Source organism: Ranitomeya variabilis, chromosome 2, assembly GCF_051348905.1.
Source record: "Ranitomeya variabilis isolate aRanVar5 chromosome 2, aRanVar5.hap1, whole genome shotgun sequence".
Classification (NCBI taxonomy): Eukaryota; Metazoa; Chordata; class Amphibia; order Anura; family Dendrobatidae; genus Ranitomeya; species Ranitomeya variabilis.
This window is the reverse complement of record NC_135233.1, coordinates 808,900,898-808,925,686: the sequence shown is the minus strand read 5'-3', so window position 1 is coordinate 808,925,686 and position 24,789 is coordinate 808,900,898. Positions and strand designations below refer to the sequence as shown.

Here is a 24,789-nt window from a genome sequence, read left to right as displayed (position 1 = left end):
AATCAGCAGAAGTAGTATGTTGACATATTGCATTAGGAATTCAATGTCATTCTCCCTCGTGGAGTTTTGATTTTCTTGCTCCCCAGGACTAAATGAGAGTCAGGTTGTCTGCTGTACATAATATACACTTGAAATGATTTTTTTACTGCATAATATGAATATATCAAATATAGCATTAAAGAGGAAATGTATTTATTAAAGCATACCTGCACTTTCACATAGAAAACATTATATAGCAATACTGAGCAGTGTACCCGTGAATCAATCACTGGGATAACCTAAAAACATTAAAAAGCTGCAGCATGATCTGTGAATCTCTGCCTTTGTCTCTCTCTGCTTCTCACTATCCCCTTCCCTTGATATCTTGCTGTACTGGCAGCCCATCTTGGTTTGATAAAAACTAATTTAAGCTGTTTTCCAAAGTGAATGGTGAAGGTGGCTCATAAGAAAGAAGCATATTTCCCTTATAAAGATACAGTACACATTTTCCGATATTAGCTTGTATTCTTAAAGGGAACCTGTCAGCAGGATTGTGCTCACTAACCTACATACACTGTCAGGTTGACGACGTTATACTGATTAAAATGATACCTTGGTTGATTAAAAACGTCTTGTGGTTGTTGTCTAATCTTTATTTTCAGTTTTTAGTTAAAGGGAACCTGTCACCTCGTTTTGCCGCTATAAGATATGGCCACTGGCTTTCCGTAATGTAATGCTGTAGATAAGCCCCCGGTCCGACCTGAATGAGAAGAAAAACAAGTTTTATTATACTCACCCGGGGGCAGTCCGGTATCTCCCATCTTCATGCAATGTCGTCATCGTGCTTGCTTCGTGCCGCGGCTCTGGCATACTGATCTGCTTGTTGAGGGCAGAGTAAAGTCCTGCAGTGCGCAGTCGCTGGGCCTCTCTGACCTTTCCCGGCGCCAGCGCACTGCAGTACTTTGCTCTGCCCTCAACAGGGCAGATAGTACACCAGGAGCGCGGCCATAAGATGGGAGGCGCTGGACTCGGACCTGTGACACCCATCGGACCGCCCCCCCCAGGTGAGTAAAAAAAAAGAAAAAACCTGGTGGTTCTTCTCTTTCAAGTCGGACCCGGGGCTTATCTACGGCATTACAGAATGCTGTAGATAAGCCCCGAAAGGCAGTGGCCGCATCTTATATTGGCAAACTAGGTGACCGGTTCCCTTTAATGATATGCTCATGATCCGGGGCTGCCTGTGGGGGGGGGGGGGAGGGGGGAAGAGTCTTCATATGGTGATCCGATTAGGTATTCACCAGTATGGCTTCTGACAGGTCACTGATCCCTCAGTGATCTGCCTCCTAGTTTACATAATGAACATTATACAGTTGAAAGTTTACATACACTATATAAAAAGAGACACCTGCATGTTTTCTCAACATCTCACATGAAATCAGAATAAACTTTTCCCGTTTTAGGTCAATTAGGATTACCATAATTATTGATATTCGCCAAATGCCAAAATAATGAGAATGATTTAAGGCATTTTTTATTACTTACTGCAAAGTCAAACGTTTACATACACTAAGATTAATATGCTATAATAAGCTTCTGATTTTGGTAACACCTGTGGACGTATTTTAATGCACAGCTAAAACACACTGCTTCTTTGTGTAACATCATTGTAAAGTCTCAAGAAATCAGCAAAGATATCAGGAAGAGAACTGTGGACTTGCACAAGTCTGGTTCATCCTTAGGCACAAATTCAAGATACCTGAAGGTGCCTCATTCATCCGTAGAAACAATTATACGCAAGTACAAACAAGGTGGGAATATCCAGCCATCATACCACTCAGCAAGGAGATTGGTTATGTGTCCCAGAGATGATCGGGCTTTGGTACAACATGTGCATATTAATAAGAGGAAAAAAGCAAAAGACTTTGTGAAGATGATGGTGGAAGCTGGTAAAATGGTGTCAATATCCACAGTGAATAGAGTACTGTTTAAACATGGGCTGGAAGGCCACAAACATGAAGAAGCCATCACTCCAAAAGAAAGATAAAGACAGATTAATGTTTGCAAATCCAAACAGGAACAAATACCTTAATTTTTGGAGCCATGTCCTGTGGTCTGATGAAGCTACAATTAAACTTTTGGGGCATAATGACCATCATTATGTTTGGAGGAAAAAAGGAGACGTTTGGAAGCCTAAGAACACCAATCCAACTGTGAAACACGGGGGTGGCAGCAGCATGTTGTGGGGTTGTTTTGCTACAGGAGGGACTGGTGCACTTCACAAAATAGGTGTTATCATTAGATAAGGGAGGAAATGGGTCTTCCAAATGGACAATGACCTGAAGCATACTGCCAAAATGGTAACAATGTGGCTTAAGGATAACAAAGTCAATGTCTTGGAGTGGCCATCCAAAGTCCTGATCTCAATCCTATTGAAAATGTATGAGCAAAGCTGAAAAGGCAGGTGTGAGCAAGGCGACCTACAAACCTGGATCAGTTACACCAGTTTTGTCAGGAAGAACGTGCCCAACCAACTATTGTGAGAAGCTTGTGGAAGGATATCCCATACGTTTGACCAAAGTCATTCAGTTTAAAAACAATGTACCAAATACTAATGAAATGTATGTAAACTTTTGACTTTGCAGTAAGTAATGAAAATGCCAAACATTCTCTGTCTCTCTTTATTCGAGCATTTGGAAAAAAATAATAATTATGGTAATCCTATTTGACCTAAAACGGGACAGGTTTATTCTGATTTCATGTCAGATATTGAAGAAAAAAATGCATATGTGTCTTTTTATATAGTGTATGTAAACTTCTGGTTTCAACTGTATATTTATCTTGGAAAAAAATCCCCTTCTCCAGTCAGGAGCCTCCGCTGCAGCATGATCGCATCTATACTGTGTATGTAATTTGTTTCTTAGTTGTTAAACATAAATTCATAAAAAAGAAAAAAAATCTGTTTGAAAATGGCGGCGGCCACGCCTGAGCGGTAGCAGCTATAGGCAATCCGATAGCTGCTACTGTGCAGGCGGCACCATCTTGCTAGAGAAAAAAAAGAAAATGGTGTCTGCTAAGATGGCGCCATCTGTGCAGTAGCATCTATCGGATTGCTGATTGCTGCACCCAATTTTACCACAAAAAAAAATGGGAAAACTTATGGATTCGAGTAGAAGCCTGGTATGCATCGTCCTCTCATCCCATCCTGGTATGCGCGATTCCTCATCCCCATCCTGGTATGCATGGCTCCTCATTCCTATCTTGGTATGCATGACTCCTCATCTCTATCCTGATATGTATGGCCTCCTCATTCCCATCCTTGTATGCATCGGCCCCCTCATCCCCCATCTTGGTATGCACGGCCTCCTCATTCCTTTACTGGTATGCATTGCCCCCAGTAGATAAACGTTATAAAAAAATAAACCATCCTACTTACCGTCCCTGTGCTCCTTCGCAGCGTATTGTTCCGATGCAAGCAGCAGCGGGGCAATCACATGTACCCATTGCTAAAGAGAAATTAATATTCACTGAGCTCGCAGTGAATATTAATTTCTCTTCAACAGCGGGTACAGTAGTCGCAACCACCGTCTTCCTGTAGAAGCCAGGCGATTACGTGTGCCCGCTACTTAAGTGAATTCACTGCACTTCACGCCCACACACATGGATAACCTCTTTAATTTGTGCCATGTCTGCTGAAAAGACAGTGGTCATATGTAGAGAAATTGGGGTGCAGTATTGTAAATATTACAAATCCAGCTCCAGGATTTTAATTTTAAAGTTTATTATTTTAGTTCAGTGTAAAAATAAAATAAAAGCCTCTTGGCTGCTAGAGTTTCATCAATTTTTCATGTGTCATTTCTCAGAAATGTTCCATAATGTATCCAAAATGCTTTTTGTACATGACGATTTGGTGTGTATGTAAAACATTTACTTTCAAAATTTCAATACGCTTTAGCAACTTTTTGGTTGCTGCAGGATATGTTCAGGTTAAAGATGCATAATCATGGCACATTAAGTCTGGATGATATTTCCTGTCTGCCAAACGAGACTATAAAGAGATTTTCCACTTACAATTTATACTCATTATGATGGATAGGCCATACTAACCCTTTCACTCCCAGAGGTATTTGGAATGCCTTAGGCCCCCTCAAGTGTGGCTTTCGGTAACATTCTGCTTCTCTTCAGTGGATGTTTAGCGATTAAGAATACGAGCAGAAAGTTCAAACTTCCAACATCATTACTCAGAACATATTTAAAACTTATCGGGCTTGAAGTTTAAAGCACCATGCAAAATTAATTTATTCTTGGTCTGGGTTGTGAAATATTTTGTAATAAAAGGTAGCAAACTCTCAATTATCACATCTGTTAATATAATCTAAGTAAAAAAAAAAAAAAAAAAAAATACACTATATATACACACACTGTATATATATATATATATATATATATATATATATATATATATATATATATATATATATATATATATATATATATATATATATATAAAACCTTTTGTTTATCCAGCAATCAGTCCAATGGTAAAGTAAAATATACCTTTTTCGACACCACATGTGTCTTCCTGTCGTCCATACGGGATTGAATGTATGCAATATTGTTACTGAAGAAATCTGGAACTTTTTAATGGATAACTAAAAGGTATATTTTACTCTACCATTGGACTGATCGCTGGAGGAACAAAATGTTTTTTCTTTACATGTGTGGATTTGTCCCAATGCGTTTTCCGTGCGAACTATAACCACAGGTTGGATGTATTCCTGTTTCTTCAAATACTTGAAGCCATGATAGCAAGTTTAGGCGAAGCAAGGTGTTCACAACAGCATGAGCAACATGTGGCTTAGTACTGTCATGTTACACTGCTCCTAAGAGACTTGTACGTTCCCTTATACAGGATTTCTCATAGAGTTGCCCATGTGATCTCCAGATCACTCTATGACTATCACTGCAAAAAAAAACCCCAACAACTCCGCACTGAAGTGGACAAATCTCCATTGCAGCTTTGCTCTGCTGCACGATAGCCTTTTAGAGTGGTGGCATGAGGTCAATGGAAGACCAATAGCTGGACTTCAGGCTGGTAACCCAATGTCATCAAAACGCATTCTGATGGTTTGTTTAGAAGACGTTTGACGCCTCAGGTTTGGTATGTCACATAATTTCAGTTGCATAACAGAATGACTATGCGCCCTTCTTCAAATCTGGCAAAATAACATGGGCATCGCAAAGAAGAAGCCGTCATGGCGGAATTATGGTGTGGGGCAAAATGTATAGTAGCTGGACCCTTTCTTGTCTTCTTTCCAGGGACACTACATAGTGTTACATTGCTATAGTCATTGAATTAGCAGTATGGCCATTTCTCTAAAGTGTCTCAGGAGCTGCTTTCCAACACAATGCCAGGTTGCATTCTGCTCTTTTGGGCTAGTATAAACAGCCTTTTTTGGCCTAAACGTGCTACTATGGGCTACAGGGTCTTTGGACTTGGGATGTCATTGGTTGATAACTCCCAGGATTGGTGCAGCAGCGAAACTTGATGATTTGCATGCCCAAGTGCATTCAGCATGGTTGTACATTCTTCAAGCATCCATTAATCTCAGTAACAGCATGCCAAGAAATGTAAGTGCATGTATTTCTGCGTGTGGCACTCATTTCTTGATACGGATTAAATTGAGATATTTGGAAAATTTTTGTTTCTATTCATCATTTGCATATCATTAATAGGTATATCAATTAATTGCACACATTTGCCTGTTATCTTTTATGACAACAGACATGCAAATAGCCTCCTTAGAGAGGACATGAGCTTTAGTTCCATCTACTGGCATAAGCAATATTAAGGCAATATTGATCCTTAAAGTGGTCTTGCCAATTGACTTAGGTCAGGAAGCCAAATGAAAAGTTCCAATTGCAAACAGGCATTTCACTTTTTTTTGCCCCTCTTCAGAGTAAAGCAGTAGAACTGGATGGCTGGTTTAAAGCCTTTGGCTGGGTATCTAAGGGCTAAGGTTTTTCCTTGTGGAATTGGTCTCCGCTTTGCAGCTCAAACAGCTTTTAGTCTGCTAGGAAGGATTTCTACAATATTCTGAAGTGTGTCTAAGATTTTATTTCCATTCATCCAGAAGAACATTTCTGTGGAAGACACTAATGTTTGAAGAGTGCAAAATTCCACCTCTAGGCCATGTTCACACATTCAGTATTTGGTCAGAACTGCAAGACAAAACTACGGCAAGTGGGTGAAAAATGCTGAAGTGGTGACATGTTTCTATTATACTTTTCCTGATGTAAAATACTAACAAATACTGACCCCGTGTGAATGTGGCCTTAGAATGATGAACTTGTGGATACATGGGATACATGGGTCTTGGAGATGTGCAGTGATGCTCGCTTTTTCACTAGCTTTTTCCAGAACTTTTTCTGCTGTCTCGTGCCAAGGCAGATTTGTGCAACCTGAATATTATTATATAAAGATATGACTGTGTCCGGTCAGCACTAGGTCATGAAGAAAAGGATGTTAAAGCAGCAACAGCGATGGAGAAGCTTTTTTAATACAGAGCAGAGTGACAGTGAGGAGTGGTTGTGGTAGAATCTCCGTTAAGGGAGTGCTCAACAGCATGTGACTGATGCAGCATCAAAAGTGGAAGTATTGAAAGCAGCATCTGAAACTGAAGAGTCAGTGCTAGAGGATGATAAAGTACAAGGCAGGCACAAAAACAGTACCAAAAAAACAGCAATAGTCTTTCATCTCATGTGCTCTGGTCAAAAGATGAGAGTAAGCCAGCAGAGCTGTGGAGCAAGGAGAAGGGGTTGCTGAAAAAAACCCTCTAATCCTTTAGTGAAGGAGTCTATTTTGATCTTCACAACCAAGCCTTATTTTTCAAACCTGACAGTAGAGATGGGCGAACCTGAACAGTAAAGTTTGGCATCCATACCGAACACCTACTGTTCGATGTAAGATTGCACTTACTGATTGTATTGGGGGGACACTCGCTTGGCACGGGATTCAAGCACTTTGGCACGGTTTTTCTACTTAAACAGTCCACACGGTTTATTATGGCATCATAAACCTGATTATGCACAGTTCATCATATACACTTCATAGAACACAATAGGCAGCAAACGGTGACATTAAGTTGCAGCTTTATCTTTAGACACTTAATATTCGGCTTTATCTCACGGACACTAAACATGCTGGACCTCTCACTTCGTCCAGTTACCATGGGTGTCTGTACCACGAACAGTTCATTAATGTCCCTAGTCATATAGCGCACAAGACATTGGGTCGCGGTCTCTAAACACGCTGATCCTTATCTGACCAGTTGCCGTGGGTGACCGCACAGCACCCCATACGCTGGGTTACCTTCTAGGAGCTCCTGCTCCTGACTCCTGTCAGTACTCTCTCTCTCTCAGGGAAGCTGCCGAACTGGGATCACCGTCCCGGGCAATGCCTTGCTCACCAGGTCACCTGACAGTCCAGATCCTCAGACGGGCTGTAGCTTCCCCAAACGCAGTGCCATCACGGACTCTGCACACACATCCTCTCTGTGCGCTATTCAGGACGTCCATCCCCATCTGGGACCGTCCAACACATAGGCCCCCAGGTCCAAGGCCTCCCCCATGTGCTCTTCAGGGATCTAGTCCTACTCCCAGGACCTCCCAACACAGAGGCCCTCCGGGACCTGGCACACAGGCCACTCAGGTCCATCCATCTTTCCCCATGTGACCCACATGGTCACATTATATACTTGTAGCCACTCCCATAGGTGGGAGGTGTGTGGCTATTTCAACCATTACAACTACAGATATGCCTCCATGCATATCCTGAGGAGCACATGCAGCGCCCCCTATCTGTAACAGGGGTCACTGCATCACATCGGGTACAGACACCGAACACGGACTTCACCAGGAAGTCAGTGTTACTGTTCAAGCTCGGTCCCCCGAACTCTGAGTGCTTGTTGCACTGTCATGTGCATGACAGTGTGGCAAACACTGCTTCTGATAGGTGGTAATATCATCACCGCCAGTCAGACAGCCGCGGTCCCCAGGCAGTCAAATGACAGACCAAGAGTGCAGCTGTGATCGAAGGTATAAAGTTTTCCTCCGGTCACTACTACTGCTCCCATCATGCGAGGCCTATCGCCGCTAATAACAGCAAGAGCAAGCGACGACAGATGGGAGTATTCATCAGCCGGCACACGCGCTTTAAATTAATAATTAGAAAAAAAAAATCCTAAATGAATAATTAGAAAAAAAAATCCTCAGCTGTCTGCTTCAGCAAGGCTGGTTATCAAAAATAGAGTGGTCCCCACTCAGATTTTTGTAATTATTTAAATAATTTAAAAAAATGGTGTGGGGTACTCCCCATTTTTGACAACCAGATTTGCTAAAGCAGACAGCTGAGGCTGGTATTCTCAGGCTGGTAATGGGCCATGGATAGTGCCCCCTCACCAGCCTAAAAATAGCAGCCCAGAAAAGGTGCATCTGTTAGATGCCCTAATTGTGGCGCTTTACCCAGCTCTTTCCACTTGCCCTGTGGTGGCAAGTGGGATTCATATTTGTAGGGTTGATGTAACCTTTGTATTATCAGGTGACATCAAGCCCACGGCATAGTAATGGAGAGGCCTCTCCATTACTAATACTATAGCTATATTGGAAATAAACACACAGAATAAAGTCCTTCATTTGAAATAAAACAAAACATTTTTCCCATTTTTATTTAAAATTAAACACAGCTATACTAACCTAACTCCCATTCCACCGAAGCACTTGTCTTCTGTAATAAAACAAAAATAAAAAACAACAATATCCCTCACCTGTCCATCGTTCTGTCCCACGTCATAATCCATATCTGGGGGATAAACAGTTTTCAACCTGGACGGTGTTAAGATACGACCGTCCAGGCTGAGAACCATTGATGAATGAGCTGCTGTGAGAGCAATGTCACCAACGGTGACGTTATCGAGGTTACTGCCGGTCACTGAGGCTGCGTTCCCAGCCGGGCTGAACTGCAGTGCCCTACTACTAAGGCCAAATGAACTATTCTTACTGTAACAATTAAGGGTATCTGTTGTATTCATGTGTTCCTTGTATATCATTATGGCTGATTAATAACATAAGTATTTATTAAGTACTATATGGTGTTCATTATCCATAATCCATTCCTGACCAAACCCCTGCACAGTGTGTGCCTATTTCTTGTACATTTTGTGTTATCTCCGGTTTTAAGTTCCTGATTTGATTGTTAATAAAAATTAATATTCTTGATTATTACTCCGTTTTCGGAGGATTCCCTTTGTTCTATATTGTTTTTTTTTCTCCATCAATGTCCTCAGTGTTATTATTCGTTACACATGCAACGTTTTTTTGGTGGCGACGGTCCGACGCAACCGTCGCACGACGGTTGCGACGTGTGGCAATGCGTCGCACTGCGTCGCTAATAAAAGTCTATGGAGAAAAAACGCATCCTGCAAGCACTTTTGCAGGATGCGTTTTTTCTGCAAAACGACGCATAGCGACGTGCAGTGCACGACGCTAGTGTGAAAGTAGCCTTACTCAATAACTTTGAAAAGCCAAATGGGTTATGAAGGTTACTTGTATATCCCGGCACTAGTGCCAGGACTTGCTTCCTTCTTATATGGCCTCCTCGTAACCTGACAAACTCTTTTGACATCATCAACTTAGACCTTTTAAAGCAACCTCAGACAGCCATGTGCCATCATTAGCTTTGCATCCAGTTTCCACAGGTATTTTAGGTGTTTCACCCTCTAATTCTCTCCGATGGCTAATCATCTCATCATTGAACTTTTATGTCTTTATCAAGTACTGCTTGGCTCAGAAGAGCCATAAACCATTCATTTGCTGTAAGCTTAACACATTCTTCCCTGCCAGCACTGGTGTGGTTTACATCACTAAGCTGCTGCAACAAAGTGTAATTTTTTCTGCTAGCAAATATCCAGATTGCTTGTTCATCACTTATGCATGTGGTTAGCCATGTTTTTTAATAATTGGATACTTCTTGGCTACTAAACATCAGAAAGCTGACACCTTACAACTCTGCCATTAACCATTTAACTGCTGCAGGTCTTGGACTGACTATACATTTAGAGTTCCTGTGCACATCTGTCTGACAAGTCCTGTCAGCTTTGCCATTGTCTGTGGTCCGTGTTGCTCACTCAGACCTATGGCTTAGAGAATTTACCTCAACAGATGAGATATAACAATTTTGGAGTTGCTATTGCTCCTGAGTAAACGGTCTGTCCCTGTAATTGATTTGAGTTTTGGGGATAATCAAAGACAATGCTGCTATGGAATTTTAGGCTGCTATTAGACATTTAAAGACCAGGATGTTCAGGTCCGGAGGTTTCGGCCGAACAGTTACAAAAAGTTTGAGTTTGGGTACAGAACAGTACCGGGACCCCATTCACTTGAATGGGTGCCCGAACATCCAGTGTTTGCCACGCTGTCATGAAATGGCATGGCATGACAGCCCGGCAAACACTGCTTCTGATCGGAGATGAAATCATCACCGCCGGTCAGAGAGTTGCAGTTCCAATGCTGTTAAAAGACCGTGTGAGCGCTTAGCTGTGATCTGAGGTATAAAGTTTACCTCCGATCACTGGTGACATCTTATGGGATTACCGCTCCCATCAGCTGCCGCCTGCTGCTGCTATTAACAATGAGAGCAGGAGCGGCTGATGGGAGTATTCATCAGCTGCTACTGCTCTGTAAATGAACAATTAAAAAAAGAAAAAAAAAACGACGTGGGTTGCCCTGTATTTTTGATAACCAGCCAGGCAAAGCTAAGCTGGGGGCTGCAACCCTCAGCTTCAGAAAGGCTGAAGGTGGTGAACTTTGTACCTCGGATCACAGCTTCGTGCTCATGCTGTAATTTGACAGTGTGGGAACTGCGGCTCTCTTACCGGCAGGAATGATTTAATCGCTGATCATAAACAGTGTTTGCCACGCTGACATGCACATGACAGCATGACAAACACCCAATGTTCGGGGGACCGAACCCGAACAGTAACAAGGACTTCCTGGTGAAGTTCGTTTTAGGTGTCCATGCCCGAACAGTAGTCATTCGATTCCGGAAGCAGAACTTTATTGTTCGGGTTCGCCCATCCAAAAATGGTCAAACACCAATAGATAGGTCACTTAACATATTACAAGCTACCCCATAAAGTGACAACATGGCTAATCCTGACATACTAACAGTACTTCATGATCGAGAAATTTGGATGGATTGATAAGGAATTGTTACTAAACTGGACAACTATTCACCTTTGAAGCAGTACTAATTTACCCAATAAAATTAGATTGCCCTTAGCTTTCTGAAATGGACAGCGTATTGCTGGTTATTTCTCTGAATGTACAATAAAACATCACTTATTATTAGTAATGGTGCAAGTACTAAAGTCATCATGATCGGATATTTTATCAAAGTTGGTGCAAATCATTTCACAGTACTCAATCTAGCAGTATGGCAGCTGGAAGAAAGCCCCGACTATCCGGCATCCACGACTCTTCTTGTGATTACCTGGAGTGGCACATCACATGTGCATCACACCACAATGATGATGCTGTGCCAGACTGGCTAATCAATCAAGAGAAAAGTCTCGGATGCCAGGACATAGGAGGCGGTTCTTGGGGCTGCCATCCAGAAAGACTGGGTCCTGCGAATCGATTCCCACCAACTCTGTTCTACATATAACAGATCATGATGACTGTAGTAGTCAGTACTAATCTGCTGTTAAACCACAAAGCAGGCAAAACATTTGCCGGCCACACATTAGTATGGTCTTTATGTTAAAGCCAGAAAAAAAAAAAACCTGTAAAACAAATATTAAAGAGATCACTAACTTGATAATACAAAATATATTACTTACTTAGAAAGGAAGAGTGATACGATGATCAAAAGGGCCACAAGAAAAAGGATTATGCCCCAAAAAATCTAGAAAAAAAGCACAAGAGAAAAAAAACCTCAGAATTGTAAAATTTAGATCAACCTGATTATATACAGTGCCTTGCGAAAGTATTCAGCCCCCTGGATCTTTTCAACCTTTTCCCACATATCATGCTTCAGAGATACCAAAGGTAAATTTTTGGTTTAGAATCAACAACAAGTGGAACACAATTGTGAAGTTGAACGAAATTTATTGGTTATTTTAAATTTTTGTGTAAATTTAACAACTGAAAAGTAGGGCGTGCAATTATTATTCGGCCCCTTTAACTTAATACTTTGTTGCGCCACCTTTTGCCGCGATTACAGCTGAAAGTCGCTTGGGGTATGTCTCTATCAGTTTTGTACATTGAGAGACAGAAATTCTTGCCCATTCTTCCTTGGCAAACAGCTTGAGCTCAGTGAGGTTTGATGGAGATCGTTTGTGAACAGCAGTTTTCAGCTCTTTCCACAAATTCTCGATTGGATGGAGGTCTGGACTTTGACTTGGCCATTCTAACACCTGGATACGTTTATTTGTGAACCATTCCATTGTAGATTTTGCTTTATGTTTGGGATCATTGTCTTGTTGGAAGACAAATCTCCGTCCCAGTCTCAGGCCTTTTGAAGACTCCAACAGGGTTTCTTCAAGAATGGTCCTGTATTTGGCTCCATCCATCTTCCCATCAATTTTAACCATCTTCCCTGTCCCTGCTGAAGAAAATCAGGCCCAAACCATGATGCTGCCACCACCATGTTTGACAGTGGGGATGGTGTGTTCAGGGTGATGAGCTGTGTTGCCTTTACGCCAAACATACCGTTTGGCATTGTTGCCAAAAAGTTAGATTTTGGTTTCATCTGACCAGAGCACCTTCTTCCACATGTTTGGTGTGTCTCCCAGGTGGCATGTTGAGAGAATTAGAACACAGTAACACCAGAAGTATCAAAGATATATGTCATATATTATTTCCAATAGTAAAATCACCAATATTTAAGTATACTGTGTAGGTTGGTGACAACCGCCACCTCGTGAGAGAGAAAAGCCCAGACACCCTTATATGGATTACCAGAAAGTCTCAAAACAAGGAACTATATTTAAAATATATCTTTATTCAAGCAAAATTCATAGGAGTAGCAACATATAATAAAATACATAAAAATTGCATTAATAATAAAATCAATCAATGGATCCAACCACAGGACAAAGATAAGTGCATATAATATGCCGGCCAAGGTAAAAATATATATATATATATATATATAAATCCTGATCCTCACTGCCCAAAATAGAAAACAACCCGAAAAAAGTGCAAGATGTGCTGTGATCATATATTAATCACACAATAAATCACATAAATCGTGTAGTGCACTTACTCTGCAGCATTATGCTGAAAGTGCAATAGTGCTTAAAAATATCTGTGCAAAATAACAACAATAGGAAAAGAAAGTGCAATGTGCCACAGTCCTCAGCTCAATCAGTACCATGTGAGGACAATAATATGTGCTATGAGCTTGGAGGGGGACTATAAAGATGTAACCAAAATATACCTTATCGGATGGCCGAGTCCTGGGTAAACGCACCCCAACGCGCGTTTCGGACACTTCCTTCGTCAGGGGATCGGCATACCTTGGCCGGCATATTATATGCACTTATCTTTGTCCTGTGGTTGGATCCATTGATTGATTTTATTATTAATGCAATTTTTATGTATTTTATTATATGTTGCTACTCCTATGAATTTTGCTTGAATAAAGATATATTTTAAATATAGTTCCTTGTTTTGAGACTTTCTGGTAATCCATATAAGGGTGTCTGGGCTTTTCTCAGGTGGCATGTTGGAAGCTTTAAACGACCTTTTTTATGACTATCTTTGAGAAATGGCTTTCTTCTTGCCACTCTTCCATAAAGGTCAGATTTGTAAGTGTCATGTGTACGACAGATTGTTGTCCTATGGTCAGACTGTCCCACTTCACTCTGGATGAAGTGCAGAGATCTATAGCTGATCATGGGCCTCTTGGCTGCATCTCTGATCAGTCTCCTTGTTTGAGATGAAAGTTTAGAGCAGCGTTTCCCAAACTCCAGTCCTCACGGACCCCACGGGCCATGTTTTAAGGATTTCCTTAGTATTGCTCAAGTAGTGGAAGTATCATCAAGGCATCAGGAATTGTCTCACCTGTGCAACACTATGGAAATCCTGAGAACACAACCCGTGGGGTCCGTGAGGACTGGAGTTTGGGAAACACTGGTTTAGTGGGATGGCCGGGTCTTGGCAGATTTTCAGTGGTATGATTCTCCTTCCATTTCAGTATGATCGCTTGCACAGTGCTCCTTGGGATGTTTAAAGATTTGGAAAATATTTTGTATCCAAATCCGGCTTTAAACTTCTCCACAACAGTATCACGGACCTGCCTGTTGTGTTCCTTGGTCTTCATGATGCTCTCTGTGCTTCAAACAGAACCCTGAGACTATAACAGAGCAGGTGCATTTATACGGAGACTTGATTACACACAGGTGGATTATATTTATCATCATTAGGCATTTAGGACAATATTGGATCATTTAGAGATCCACAATGAACTTCTGGAGTGAGTTTGCTGCACCGAATAATATTGCACGACCCACTTTTCAGTTTTTGAAATTCCACAAAAATTTTAAATAACCAATAAATTTCGTTCAACTTCACAATTGTGTTCCACTTGTTGTTGATTCTTCACCCAAAATTTACATTCGGTATCTTTATGTTTGAAGCATGATATGTGGGAAAAGGTTGAAAAGTTCCAGGGGCCGAATACTTCCGCAAGGCACTGTATTACAGAATTGCCTAATGTAAAAACTTATGTTTGTCAGACTAATATTTGAATAGAAAACTGCATTTATGCACAATCTCGTAGCAGGTGGAGGTCTCCGCTGTAGTAGGACCCCTAGAGATCAGACATGTATCAACTACTTTGTGCATGGGTAACTAGCTGTGAATTTAAAGAGGTTGTCCACTACTTTTTGATTGACTACCGATCCTTAGGATTGGTCATCAGTGTCGGATTGGCTGGGGTCTGACACCCGACACCTTAGGATAGGTCATTAATCAAAAAGTAGTGGACAGTCTCTTTAAGCTACCACAATCAGTGCCATTACATATATTTTTGATACACAAATCAAAATGTAAATCATCTTTTATCTGCAGGAGTGTAGGAAGGGTAATGATATTGAAAATACGTTTCTGTACAGCCCTGGAATGAAGATTGTGGGATCATGAGTTTATTCTATAAAAAAGGTAGAAGTGCAACAAAAGCCCAAGTCAGTGTCCAAACCTGCATGGCATATGATACATTTTGTTTGCATGGTTTGTTGATTACCACTTAATACTGATAAAATATGGTTTGTGTTGCTGCTTACTGACCCCTTAAAATCATCATCTCAGTGGTGGTCTATTTCTTAAATATTGTACCTTAAATGGTCGCATGATGCTGCAGCATTTTGTCCAAACACTCATTTCACGAGATTCAAGACGTCTTTCCTTCCGTTGCAATGTACGAAATTTTTCTTCAAGCTTATAAAGTTTTTTTCTGTCGTTACTTGACAGCGGTCTTCCATCTCTGCACTAACATTTAAATAAAATAATAAAAAATAATAAATCTAATACCACCAGCTCACTTTATGCAAAAAGTATAGCAGCAGGTAACATTTAATTCAGTCTAGCTGGGCGATATTGCAAAAATTACTTTATGACTACAATATAGAAAATACATTAAAAATTTTATAAATGTGTGTGTATATATATATATATATATATATATATATATATATATATATTTTTTTTTTTAAAGCAAAAGGGTTGAATCAAAAAATAGGGGTATCCAAATCACAAAACAAAAACAAAATAACCTAAATGGATACCAAACCAAATTGACTAATAGTGGACATAGTAACAGTTCAGTTCATAAATACAAAGCATCCGATAGAAAAACTGTACACAAGAACAAACTATATAAAAAACTAGATGTTTCCAGCCAGCTAACGCTCGGTACATTCATTGCTATCTAATTAACGCTGCTGGTGATTAAACTAAAGTAAATAATGACAACATTCAATAGCGCTTACGCAGGTGGTAAATTAACTTAAAATGAAGTTAATGACAATAGTGTGGTGATGGGGTGGGGGGGCGGGATTGTGTGTGGTGATGGGGTGGGGGGGTGGGATTGTGTGTGGTGATGGGGTGGGGGGGCGGGATTGTGTGTGGTGAGGGGGTGGGGGGTCGGGATTATGTGTGGTAGTGTGGTGGGGGGCAAGATTATGTGTGAGGATGTGGTGGGGTGGGATTATGTGTGGTAATGTGGTGGGGTCGGGATTATCTGTGGTAATGTGGTAGGGGACGGGATTATGTGTGGTGATGGGGTGGGGGCGGGATTATGTGTGGTGATGGGGTGGGGGGGCGGTATTATGTGTGGTGATGGGGTGGGGGGGCGGTATTATGTGTGGTGATGGGGTGGGGGCGGTATTATGTGTAGCGATGTGGTGGGGGGCGGGATTATGTGTAGCGATGTGGTGGGGGGCGGGATTATGTGTGGTATTGGGGTGTGGGGGGCGGGATTGTGTGGTGATGTGTTAGGGGCGGGATTATGTATGGTGATGTGGTGGGGGGCGGAATTGTGTGTGGTGGGGGCGGGATTGTGTGTGGTAATGTGGTGGGGGCGGAGCTACTGTGCAGGGGGCGGGATTAGCGAGTAATCACGATGCTTCTTATATATATAGATTATAATTTTATTAAAAAAAACACAAAAAATAAGAAACATGAAAAAACATCAGGTATTAAAAAGTGGGAAACCAAAATTTGGCAGAGGACCCCACTATACATCCTACAGAGGCACTACAGCAAACTAGACACGTGTGAAAAATAAACATCAAAGCTCCAACAGCTTTGGGCCCAGAAGGCAGTTCGCCGAAACGTGCGTAGGGGCAGGCATTGGCACCCACCAAGGGGTAATAATTCTTACACTATTGGTTTTCTTCTTTTTGATATTTATTTTACGTCTATAGGTGTACTAATCTTGTATTATGTACTTGCACTTTGTTGGAGCTTTGACGTTTATTATATTTATCACACGTGTCTAGTTTGCTGTAGTGCCTCTGTAGGATATATGGTGGGCTCCTCTGCCGAATTTTGGCTTCCCACTTTTTAATACCTTTGATGTTTTTTCATTACAACCTCGCTGTCTTGGGGTAATCCTTGACACTGATCTCTCCTTCAAACCACATATCCAAGCCCTTTCCACTTCCTGTCGCCTTCAACTCAAAAATATTTCACGGATCCGTACATTCCTAAACCAAGAATCTGCAAAAACCCTAGTCCATGCCCTCTTCATCTCCCGCCTCGACTACTGTAACCTCCTGCTCTGTGGCCTCCCCTCTAAGGGTATGTGCACACGTATTTTGGAGCTCTGTGGATTTTTCCGCAGCGGATTTTAGAAATCCGCAGGTAAGGGGCACTGCATTTTACCTCCGGATTTACCGCAGATTTATTGCGGTTTTTATGAGGATTTTGTGCAGATTCCACCTACGGTTTTACACCTGCGGATTCCTATTGTGGAGCAGGTGTAAACCGCCGCGGAATCAGCACAACTCGCAGCGTTTCCACGTGGTTTTTTCTGCAGCATGGGCACTGCGGATTGCGGTTCCCATAGGTTTACATTGTACTGTAAACGCATGGAAAGCTGCTGCGGACCCGCAGCTGCAGATCCGCTGTGGATCCGCAGCAAAAAACTCAGCGTGTGCACATAGCCTAACACTCTCGCACCCCTCCAATCTATTCTAAAATCTTCTGCCCGACTAATCCACCTGTCCCCCCACAAAGCCATCCACAACCTGTTTCCTCCATACATCTGTGACCTCGTCTCCCTGTACTTTCCTGCACGCAACCTCCGATCCTCACAAGATCTCCTTCTCTACTCCCCTCTTATCTCCTCTTCCCACAATCGCATACAAGATTTCTCTCGCACATCAACCCTACTCTGGAACTCTCTACCACAACATATCAGACTCTCGCCTACCATCGAAACTTTCAAAAAGAACCTGAAGACCCACCTCTTCCGACAAGCCTACAACCTGCAGTAACCACCAATCAAGCAAACCGCTGCACGACCAGCTCTACCCTCGCCTACTGTATACTCACCGATTCCTTGTAGATTGTGAGCCCTCGCGGGCAGGGTCCTCTCTCCTCCTGTACCAGTTGTGACCTGTATTGTTTAAGATTATTGTACTTGTTTTTATTATGTATACCCTTCCTCACATGTAAAGCGCCATGGAATAAATGGTGCTATAAATAATAATGGTGGGCCCCGCTTCATCTTCTGTCCTGGGACGTCTGAGTGGCGATTCAGCAGGACCTGAGGAGGAAGAGGACTAGGAGGACGAATCTGAAAAATAAAGGAATATGGGATCCTCTCCCTCGCTATCAGTGTCTGAGGCAAGGAAAGCATATGCCTCCTCCACTGAATAGCATTGTTGGGACAAACGGGATGAGCAGGACGACATTTTTTGAATATGGCGATTGTGTCAGTACTTCATTTAATAGTGTGTGTGAGATAGTGCTTGGTGTAAACTTATTTGTCTGAAAATAAAAAGCTAAAAGAAAAAAGCAGCAACCAGGGAGAAAAAAAAATGTCAGTGAAAAGAAAAGAGTAAAAAAGCAGACAACAGCTCTGATGAGTGAAAGTTCAGCGGCTGCTGGATATGTGCACGGGTGTTGGGAAGAAGAAATGTGTCTAAAACAGCAGACACGAGCTCTGATGAGTGGTCTGCGTCACTAATCAAAACTCGGAGGCTGCTGGATGTGCACACGGGGGTGGCACAAAGTGGGGTGAAAAAGAAAAGTGGAAAACAGCAGGAACAAGTGCTGATCGGTGAACTGTCACACCAATCAATGCTTGGTGGCTGCTGGATGTGTGCACAGAGGTGGCGCAAAGTGGGGTGGAAGGGAGTAAAAAGAGGAGGAAGGGGGAGGGGGAAGAATGGGATTGGGTGGATGAAGAGAGATCAGGCAGGGATCAGGGATCAAAACACTTACACTTGTCTTCTTTTTTCTGTCTTGTCTTCTCTGTTCGTCTTTCTTCAGCAGGGATTGTGGTGTCACAGGCTTCTGTGGCACCACAAAACCCAGCACAGCAGCAGATCCTGTAGAGTGACCGCTCTGCAGGAATCCTTAGCTAGTGTGAAAGCCTGCAGTGCGGTCACACCACTGCTGTGCCATCATTGGTGCAATCGATTACACCAATCAGAGCTGGCCCTGGTGGTGCTGGCGTTGCCAGGCAACAGCCTAGGATCGGAGCTTACAGCACCTAGGCAGGTCACACCGCCGCTGTGCCTTGTGATTGGCGCAATCGATGTAATCGTTGATCGCATCAATCAGCGGCTCCAAGCCAAGCCTGGCGTTGCTAGGCACCGGCCTAGGATCGGTGCTCTTACAGCTCCGATCCTAGGCAGGTCACAGGCAGGAGCACCAATCCTAGGCTGGGACATCACTGTTTCAGGCACTGATTGCCTGAAACAATGAGAAATGCTGGGATTGGCTGTTCAGAACTGAACAGCCAATAACAGTGATCGTGGGTGCGGGAGGGTGGTGACACACCACAGGATGCCGGCAGCATCTACCCAGAGGTAAGATGGCGCTGTAATTTTAATGTGATCATCGCGACTTCGGTTGCAGTGTCGCATTAAAAAAAATGACGTAATATTCCGTCCATGGTCAATCAGACCGAGGTCACATGGACAGAATATTAAGTCAGATGTCAGAAAGGGGTTGAATTTATAGTGGGTGGAGCTAAAGGGGAGGGTGTGGCAAACTGAACCCAACAAACTTACTATAATTTAAGCCAAAGAGTGGCAAATTTTAGAAATCTACTTCAGCAGCAGATTTTTAATCAGGTCACCATTTTGTCCCTTTTTTTCGAGGACTGATACAACTGGGCAGACTGAGTAAGGAGGGATACAGGTAACAGGCAAGCAATGAGAAATAATCTTCATTACAGTTTATGAGGTGCATAGAGCAGAGGGGAGAAGCCACAGAGGATCAGATACAGTAGGGGGATATGTAAAAGTGATAGTCTTTACCTCCCCTTCTGCACCGGAGAAACACCAGGAACAACACACAAACTCGATGAAGCAGAGAAAGAAATGGTTAAACGTCTTACACACAAGGTGAAGAGGAGCACATCAGTAGCGGAGTCCGCGGAGAACATAATTCGTGTCAGTTTTTACCATCCCCAGTCTCGAGATCGCCGTTATTTACCGAATAATGGTGATCGCAAAGAAAAGTCCTATTTTCAATTCATTTCACTCTCCTCAGATGATCTAGCATACCAGAGGAGAGAAAAATGGGGTTCATAGAGCCCCCTTAGTAACTCCGCCATCCCCAGACCCTCCTGCTAAGCTTCCCGACCCTCGACTTTCTTGGAGAAAATGGCGGGCACATGAAAGTGCGCCCGCCAAGATCTGTTGGCCGGTACTCGGCAACAACAGGAGATTTTTCCTATCGGTTCAATTTGATCACTGTGATAGACCCTATCACAGTGATCAAAATAGAAAAAATTATTAAATCAAACCCCCTTTCTTATCCACTTAGTTAGGCAAAGATAATAAAAAAAATGTATTTTTCTCCATACTTTGCAGATGGGGTTGGGGTAAGATTGGGGTCACGGTGGTGTTGGGGTTAGGGGTGTGTTGAGCTTAAGGTTGGAGTTAAAATTGGGGGGCTTCCACTATTTAGGCACACCGGGGGGTCTCCAAATGAGACAAGGTGGCCGCCATCGATTCCAGCCATTTTTGCGTAAAAAAAATAAATAAATCAAATACCGAATATACTCGAGTATAAGCCGACCCGAGTATAAGCCGACCCCCCTAATTTTGCCACAAAAAACTGGGAAAACTTATTGACTCGAGTATAAGCCTAGGGTGGAAAATGCAGCAGGTACCGGTGAATTTCAAAATTAAAAATAGATACTCCATACCGTTCATTATGGCCCCATAGATGCTCCACATAAAGCTGTGCCACATATAATGCTCTGCACCGTTCATTATGGCCCCATAGATGCTCCACATAAAGCTGTGCCATATATACAATGCTCTGCACCATTGCCCCATAGATACTCCACATAAAGCTGTGCCATATATACAATGCTCTGCACCGTTGCCCCATAGCTGTGCCATATATATAATGCTCTGCACCGTTGCCCCATAGCTGTGCCACATATATAATGCTCTGCACCGTTGCCCCATAGCTGTGCCATATAGTGCTCTGCACCGTTGCCCCATAGCTGTGCCATATATATATAATGCTCTGCACCCATTGCCCCATAGCTGTGCCATATAGTGCTCTGCACCCATTGCCCCATAGCTGTGCCATATAGTGCTCTGCACCGTTGCCCCATAGCTGTGCCATATAGTGCTCTGCACCGTTGCCCCATAGCTGTGCCATATAGTGCTCTGCACCATTGCCTCATAGCTGTGCCATATAGTGCTCTGCACTGTTGCCCCATAGCTGTGCCATATAGTGCTCTGCACCATTGCCCCATAGCTGTGCCATATAGTGCTCTGCGCCATTGCCTCATAGCTGTGCCATATAGTGCTCTGCACCATTGCCCCATAGCTGTGCCATATAGTGCTCTGCACCATTGCCCCATAGCTGTGCCATATAGTGCTCTGCACCGTTGCCCCATAGCTGTGCCATATAGTGCTCTGCACCGTTGCCCCATAGCTGTGCCATATAGTGCTCTGCACCATTGCCCCATAGCTGTGCCATACAGTGCTCTGCACCGTTGCCCCATAGATAGCTGTGCCATATAGTGCTCTGCACCGTCCATTATTGCCACATAGCTGTGCTGCTGCTGCAATAAAAAAAAATAAAACACATACTCACCTCTCTTGCTTGCAGCTCCTCGGCGCCATCTTCCCGGCGTCTCTCCGCTCTGACTGATCAGGCAGAGGGCGGCGCGCACACTATATGCGTCATCGCGCCCTCTGCCTGAACAGTCAGAGCGGAGAGACGCCAGGAAGATGGAGCGACGCCCGGCGTGTGGAACGAGGACAGGTGAATATGCGATACTTACCTGCTCCCGGCGTCCCGCTCCTTCCCCCGGACAGCTGTTCTTCGGTGCCGCAGCCTCTTCCTCTGTCAGCGGTCACCGGCACCGCTGATTAGAGAAATGAATTATGCGGCTCCGCCCCTATGGGGGGTGGAGCAGCCTATTCATTTCTCTAATGAGCGGTCCCACGTGACCGCTCAGGGGAAGAGGCTGCGGCACCGAAGACAGTGTGACAGGCAGGGGGAGCGACAGGAACGCCGGAACTAGGTGAGTATATGACAGTGCTCACCCGCCGACCCCACCACTGATCATGACTCGAGTATAAGCCGAGAGGGGCACTTTCAGCCCAAAAATTTGGGCTGAAAATCTCGGCTTATACTCGAGTATATACGGTAGTTATCCCTTCCTTTCCAGCCATGCCATCCAACAAAACAGTGGCTTTCCCCTACGTATGGATTATCAGCCTACTCAGGAGAAATTGCACAACAAATTTTGTGGTCTATTTTCTCCCGATACTCTTCTGAAAATAAAAAAGTATGGGTCTAAAGTACATTTTTTGTGAAAAAAGTAAAATGTTTCTTTTTCCTTCCACATTGCTTTAGCACTCGTGAATATCCTGAAGGGTTATTAAACTTCTTGAATGTGGTTTTGCTCCCCTAAAGTCACTTCAAATGTGAGGTGGTCCCTAAAAAAAATGGTTTTGCAAATTTTATTGGAAAAATGAGAAATTGCTGATCAACTTTTAACCCTTACAACTTCCTAACCTTCCTAACAAAAAAAAAATTATATTTCCAAAATTGTGCTGATGTAAAGATGACATGTGAGAAATGTTATTTATTAGCTATTTTGTGTGACACGACTCTCTGATTTAAGGGCAAAAAAATTAAACGTTTGAAAATTGCTACATTTTCGAATTTTTTGTCAAATTTCCTTTTCTTGTTTTGTTTTTTTTTATAAATAAACGCAAGTCATATTTAAGAAATTACACCACTAACATGAAGTACAATAAGTGATAATAAAAAAAATCTCAGAATCACCAGGATGAGTTGGAGCATTCCAGAGCTATCAACATCAAAAAGTGACAGTGGTCAGAATTGTAAAAATTAGCTTGGTCACGAAGGGGTTAAAAATATAAAAAAAAAGTAAAAAAACAAAACTCAAATCACCTCCTTTTGTCCCACTTAAAATAAAACAATTAAGAAATATCAAAAACACACATATTTGGCATCACCTCATCCAGAAACGCCCGATCAAAACATAAGAATTAATCCGTTAGGCAGATGGTGCAAGAAGAAAAAAAGAAAAAAAAAGAATTATGTTTTTTGGGCTGCCACAACATTGCAATAAAATGCAACGACAGGCGATCAAAACACTGCATCTATTTCAAAATTGTATCAATAAACGTCAACTTGGCGCGCACAAATAAAACCCTCACCTAGTCTTAGAAAATGGTGCCTTTTTATGAAACAAATTTTGGATTTTTTTTTCACCATTAAAATAAAAAAGAACCTAGACATATCTATGAACTCAAAATGACCTGGAGAATCACAATGGCAGGTCAGTTTTAGCAGTTGGTGATCACTGTAAAAAAAAAAAAAAATGTGGAATTTTTTTTTTTTTTTTGCAATTTCACTACACTTGGAATTTTTTTCCACGTTTTCCAGTACATTATATGGTAAAATCAATGGCATTGTTCTAAGGTACAACTCATACTGCAAAAAACAAGCCCTCACTCTGCCATATTGACGGAAAAATCAAAAAAGTTATGACTCTGGGAAGAAGGTGATAAAAAAAGAAACACAAAAACGGAAAATGGCTCGAGGGTGAAGGGGTTAAAACAACCTCTGTACACAGATTCTTAGGGAAATCTATGTCAGGCCAAGAGATCTTAGCTCATTTGCATGCAAGAAAAATATTTATTTCTGGGGAATAAGACATTGGATTGCAGATATCAATGTATAATTTTATTCAACTTTCTATGACCTACTTGACCATGTAGCCGGTTTAGGAGGGTTGTTCCTGCTGACAGATTCCCTTTAACAGCAGCCTGTATCTGTACAAACTAGACAGGATAACCACTTCAGCACAACTCACTTAGGCTAGATTCACACTAGCGTTTTGAGGAGCTGCGGAGGGCTGCAGACTTACTCTGTGAAGGCCCGCCCTCGTCCGCACCTCCGCCACTAGCTCCGCCTACTTCTGCATGTGGCCTGGGTACCTATCTTTAACATTAGGTACGCAGGTCGTGCGGCTCTATACGGATGCTTCCGCATGCGTCGTTTTGACGATGCGGAGAAAAAAAGAAATTGCTACCAGCTGCGTCCTACACTGGTCGCCGCATCGTCAAAACGACACATGCGGAGGCATCCGCATACAGCCACACGACCTGCGTACCTAATGTTAAACATAGGTACCCAGGCCACATGCAGAAGTAGGCGGAGCTAGCGGGGGAGGTGTGGCAGAGGGCGGGGCTTCACTGAGGAAGTCCGCAGCTCCTCAAAACGCTAATGTGAAACCGGCCTTACTGCATGTTCTCTCCTATGCCCGAGTTTCCCAATGCATAAACCGCTTCTCCTCACCGCTCTCCCTACACAGATCCTGCTGAAGTTTGAGCTGCGATGGCCAGTCAATGAGGTCAGCACCTCTCCTCTTCCCCCTACTCTGTCCGCTCCACCGATAAAAAGAAACTCAGAGGTGCTAAGTAGCGAGGAGGCAGAGGTCAAAAATTTATTTTATTTTGTAAAAAATCTGAATCGTGTCTACCTTTGATGCCAAATTAATCAACCACA

The 24,789-nt window shown here is 42.8% G+C and overlaps 1 protein-coding gene across 1 annotated transcript in view; it reads right to left on the bottom strand.

Annotated features, from left to right (window-relative positions):
* The window catches only part of LMBRD1 (LMBR1 domain containing 1), a 310,836-nt gene that overhangs the window by 124,228 nt on the left and 161,819 nt on the right, over window positions 1-24,789 (bottom strand). The window contains exons 9-10 of the mRNA XM_077289961.1: window positions 15,373-15,525; window positions 11,874-11,938 (exon numbers count right to left, since the gene is read on the bottom strand). Coding sequence (XP_077146076.1) covers window positions 11,874-11,938; window positions 15,373-15,525 — 218 coding nt within the window. The remainder of the gene's footprint in view (window positions 1-11,873; window positions 11,939-15,372; window positions 15,526-24,789) is intronic.